At 33.1% G+C, this 4,167-nt stretch overlaps 1 protein-coding gene across 1 annotated transcript; it reads right to left on the bottom strand.

Moving 5' to 3' along the window:
* Positions 1 to 2,012: 2,012 nt before the first annotated feature.
* Positions 2,013 to 3,862, bottom strand: LOC128869244 (uncharacterized). Its single transcript, XM_054111778.1, has 2 exons — positions 2,317 to 3,862; positions 2,013 to 2,257 (listed from the first exon to the last, which is right to left on the bottom strand). Exons 1-2 carry the CDS (start codon positions 3,541 to 3,543, stop codon positions 2,249 to 2,251), a joined length of 1,236 nt encoding a protein of 411 aa, XP_053967753.1. The 5' UTR covers positions 3,544 to 3,862; the 3' UTR covers positions 2,013 to 2,248.
* Positions 3,863 to 4,167: the final 305 nt, after the last annotated feature.

Raw genomic sequence — 4,167 nt, 5'->3', positions numbered from 1 at the left:
TTCTATTACTCTACTTGTCTACGACTATTTGGCGCCAACAGTTATTAAATAAACACACACATTACAAAAATAACAACAAAAACAGAGGTTTACTCCATTTAAAAAGTGTCAAAAAAATCTTTGCATGTTTATTCTATTTAAAAAGTGTCAAAAAAATCTTTGCATAACTGATGGAAACACAAAAAATGCAGTTATTTTCCGCGAATTTCATTCATTTGGGTTTTTTTTTCAAATGGTATGGAATGTGAAAGGTGCAAGTAATTGTTTAGTTGATTTAATTAGTTTTGGAGTATCATATTCTAATGGTATTTTTCCCCACTCTTCTCTGATGAATTTTATTAATTCAGTTTTATTAGTTGGCGATCTTTTTCCTACTTTTATTTTTTAATGAACACACATATTGTTGGTTGGGTTAATGTAGGGACTTTCGGCGGGAGTATCAATAACTTTGGTGCAGTTGTAGAGTAACCAGGACCTGCATAAATAAGATTTATGTTTGAGATCATTATCTTGATAGTATTTGTATTAAAATTTGTTCGACTTTTCCGGGTCAACAAAGCCGAATTTTCTAATCATCATTTTCGTGTCATCTGAGAAAATAACGTCATCCCAGTACTCTGTGGGAAGTGATATGTGCTCGGTGGCAAATCGCAATTTTTTATCAACGTTTTGTGCTGATATCAGGGGTTTTTTCCTAGCCACTCTTGAAGAATATTTGTGTTTTTGCAACACTTTTCGAACAGTTTCATAAGAAACTCTTAACCCGTAGTCTTTTTCCGCTTGAAGAGCTAATCCTCTTGTACTGCTTTGCTGGCTATTATAAATAGTTTTAATATTTTTTCGTTCAATTCGCTGCGTCACTTTTTTTGGACTGCCTGTAGACCGTTTCAACTCGAGTCTTTCTTCATTTTCAGCACGGTTTATGATATTATATACAGTTCTAATTTTGAGGGAGAACATATCGGCAATTTCTCTGGCTGCCTTGCCTTTGTAGTGATTGAAATACACTAACTGAATAATATTTTTTGAAGCTCGTTTTCCTGGCATTTCTTTTTATTCAAATCTGAGATCACTTGTAGCACTGAAGACCACTAAACTTATAACTAAATAATTTCTTACCCCTTTCACATTCAATGCCATATGCAAAAAAACCCAAATGAATGAAATTCGCGGAAAAAACTGCATTTTTTGTTGTTTTCATCAGTTATGCAAAGATTTTTTTGACACGTTTTAAATAGAAAAAACATCTTTTTTGTTGTTGTTTTTGTTATGTGTGTGTTTATTTAATAACTGTTGGCGCCTAATAGTCGTAGACAAGTACAGTAATGGAATGTGTGTATAAATTTTTTGTTTGTTTTTGGAATTCTTGATCAAAGCTAAAATTTTTAATTTTTCTTCACTATGCAAAGATATTCTTGACAAACTGTATGTGCAGCCGTTGTAAAATACTACAGAACGATGTGTTGCCAACATATATGTATACTAGGGTGGTTCGAATTCCAACAAATTTTTCAAATCAAATTCTAATAGTGCGGAAAAGTTGCTATGGAGTAACACAAGTATTTTGGTAAAAAAAAAATTGAAATCGGTTAATATCTTCTGTTCGCGCAACTCACTTAAAGTTTTGAAAATTTTGTCGAAAAATGCATATTTCCTAATTTTTTTAGAATTATGTTTTAAATGTCGTTTTCCAAAGTTTTACTTATTATTATGTTTAAATTTAATTATTTATAAGGATTAGTTTGTATTTAAGCAGTTTATTCATGCATTCTATAAGGCTTTTCACGCTTAGCTTTCCCCAGGATCAACGACGAGGACGTGGTGAAAAATCTGATCCCACTTTTTTTTTTGTTTTTTTTTATATTTTATAATTTTTTTTTGTTTTTTTTTAATATTTTATGTTTTTTTTTGTTTTTTTTTATATTTTATAATTTTTTTTTTTTTAGCTTTCCCCAGGATCAACGACGAGGACGTGGTGAAAAATCTGATCCCACTTTTTTTTTTGTTTTTTTTTATATTTTATAATTTTTTTTTGTTTTTTTTTAATATTTTATGTTTTTTTTTGTTTTTTTTTATATTTTATAAATTTTTTTTGTTTTTTTTTAATATTTTATGTTTTTTTAAATATTTTTTTTTTGTTTTTTAAATTTTTTGTTTGCTACTATCATTAAAAAAATTTACGATCGTGAAGATTTGTACAGTGAACTCTCTTTATGCGTTAATTACAAACTGGGATTTGTGATCAAATTTAGGCAAACTAGAACGAGAAAATAAAGTTGACCGTATGTGACCATCCCTATTTTGATAACCACATACCTTGTTCGACGCTTCAGTGACAAGCTTAACAGTTCGCTCTACCGCTTGAGTGTGGCATGGAAAGCTTGACAAGTTCCATTGAGAGATAGATGGTTGGTTATCAATGGAAGATAACAGATCTGCATTTAAGACATTTCTTAGTACTGGAGGAGGTGATAGTATTGTAGAAGACCAGTCGATCATTTCATAGTAATTAGTGGCATTAAAGTTCAGTTTTGGCAAAATGAATGAGCGCACCGAATTCTTCGCAGTAGAAGTTGTCTCTCTGGCTTTTAAAATCCTTTGTATCCCAATCTTACGTACATTCCGATTTTCATCTGTGACCATAGATAAAAGCAAATTTTCAGGATGCGCGAAATAAGCATTGTGTTGTATCACAGGATCAACTATTCTCAGAAGATGTTCTGGTAAGTACCGAGAATTTTTAATCATAGTGAAGACATGTCTCGCACCATCTGCAATTGAATCGTTCAGTTTTATTTGAAACCACATAGGTAAATACACTTTCATTATAAACGTAACTATGTGAACTAAGTTTCCAGAAGGGTCTTCACTTGATATGTATAATCTCAACGTTCTGTTTCCTAGAGTGAGCCAACGCGCGTGGGAGAGTTTTCCTGGATCTCGCAGAGACAGATCAGATGAACAATTACCTAAATGAATAGCTTGCCCAATGTCGTAAAGATATTTTTGATCTTTACTCAAATTGTCTCTGCATGTGACTTGTACTAAATCACACTCAATTTTATTGAAATTAACAACAGGCAAGTGTTCAACGCCCTGAAGTTGTTTTCCGATTGTACCTGAAAATGAACTCGGTCCACTTGTTTTTCCATCAAAATGTTGAAATACGTGTCGCAAAGGTAATTCATTTGCATGAAGCAAGCATATATTCCACTGAATTGGTCTGTTCAAGTATAATTCAATACGCCTAATAATACCACCTCTCCAGCCTGTATTAGTTGCTGTGCCATCACAACCAACTAGGAGAAGTTCACTAAAATCAAATTCCATTTCATTTAAGTGAGATATCATACTTTCAGTGATACCTTTGCTTGTACCAGAAATAGGCGTTACATGAGTTATATATTGAGAACCAGGTTCCATTATAATAGAGACATGTTCTTCCTTGCGTGTTTTGCGATAACGCTTGGAGCCTACTTCCTCCTGGTATAAGGTCTCATCTTTTCTCCCATCAAAATAAAGGGATGTAAGGGCTTCGGACATAGTTTAAGGTTCCTGTTGCAAGGCTTTTTTGATTTTAGATTTCTCCCTTCTGATTTTATTTTTATCTATAACAAAAGTCAAGTCTGTATCAGTAACGATTTGTAGGTCTTTCAGAACTGACGTCGCAATTGCAGCGGTTGCTCTTTCCGAAACACCAAATCGGTCACTAATTACTGCAGTTTCAGGAAGATTAATGCGCATTTGTGAGGTAGAAGGCTTTTGAAGGTATGATGTTGATGGGCTGAGAGCGAATGTTGGATCTTTGACATGTTCTTGTACTTCAGGCGAACGATTCTCAACGAACTCTTCAATGTTGTCATCCAAATCATCTGAAAAACGTTTGGCATTGTCAACAGAAGAAGTGTAAGTACTAGAGGATGTCATTTTATGTTTCGTTTTTTCATTTCTTTCAGCTCGACGAGTAAGTTTTGCAGTTTCAAGTACATCTATAGAGCCAATCTTTCCGACTCTGGCAGTTCTTTGATCGAAAAGAAATTTACGTTCTATGACAGGAATTTTACGATCTTTTTCACATCCACAGTCAATAGAAATAGGGTTTGGACAAATACATAATGACAAAGGTTTACCGCAGTTACAGTCATTTGACATTTGACATTTGCATGA

Source organism: Anastrepha ludens, chromosome X (genome assembly GCF_028408465.1).
Source record: "Anastrepha ludens isolate Willacy chromosome X, idAnaLude1.1, whole genome shotgun sequence".
Classification (NCBI taxonomy): Eukaryota; Metazoa; Arthropoda; class Insecta; order Diptera; family Tephritidae; genus Anastrepha; species Anastrepha ludens.
This window is presented reverse-complemented; position numbering and strand designations above follow the sequence as displayed.

What these genes read in the sequence shown, in the direction of transcription:
- LOC128869244 (XM_054111778.1), bottom strand. Translation starts at nt 3,543, where the DNA reads ATGTCCGAAGCCCTTACATCCCTTTATTTTGATGGGAGAAAAGATGAG.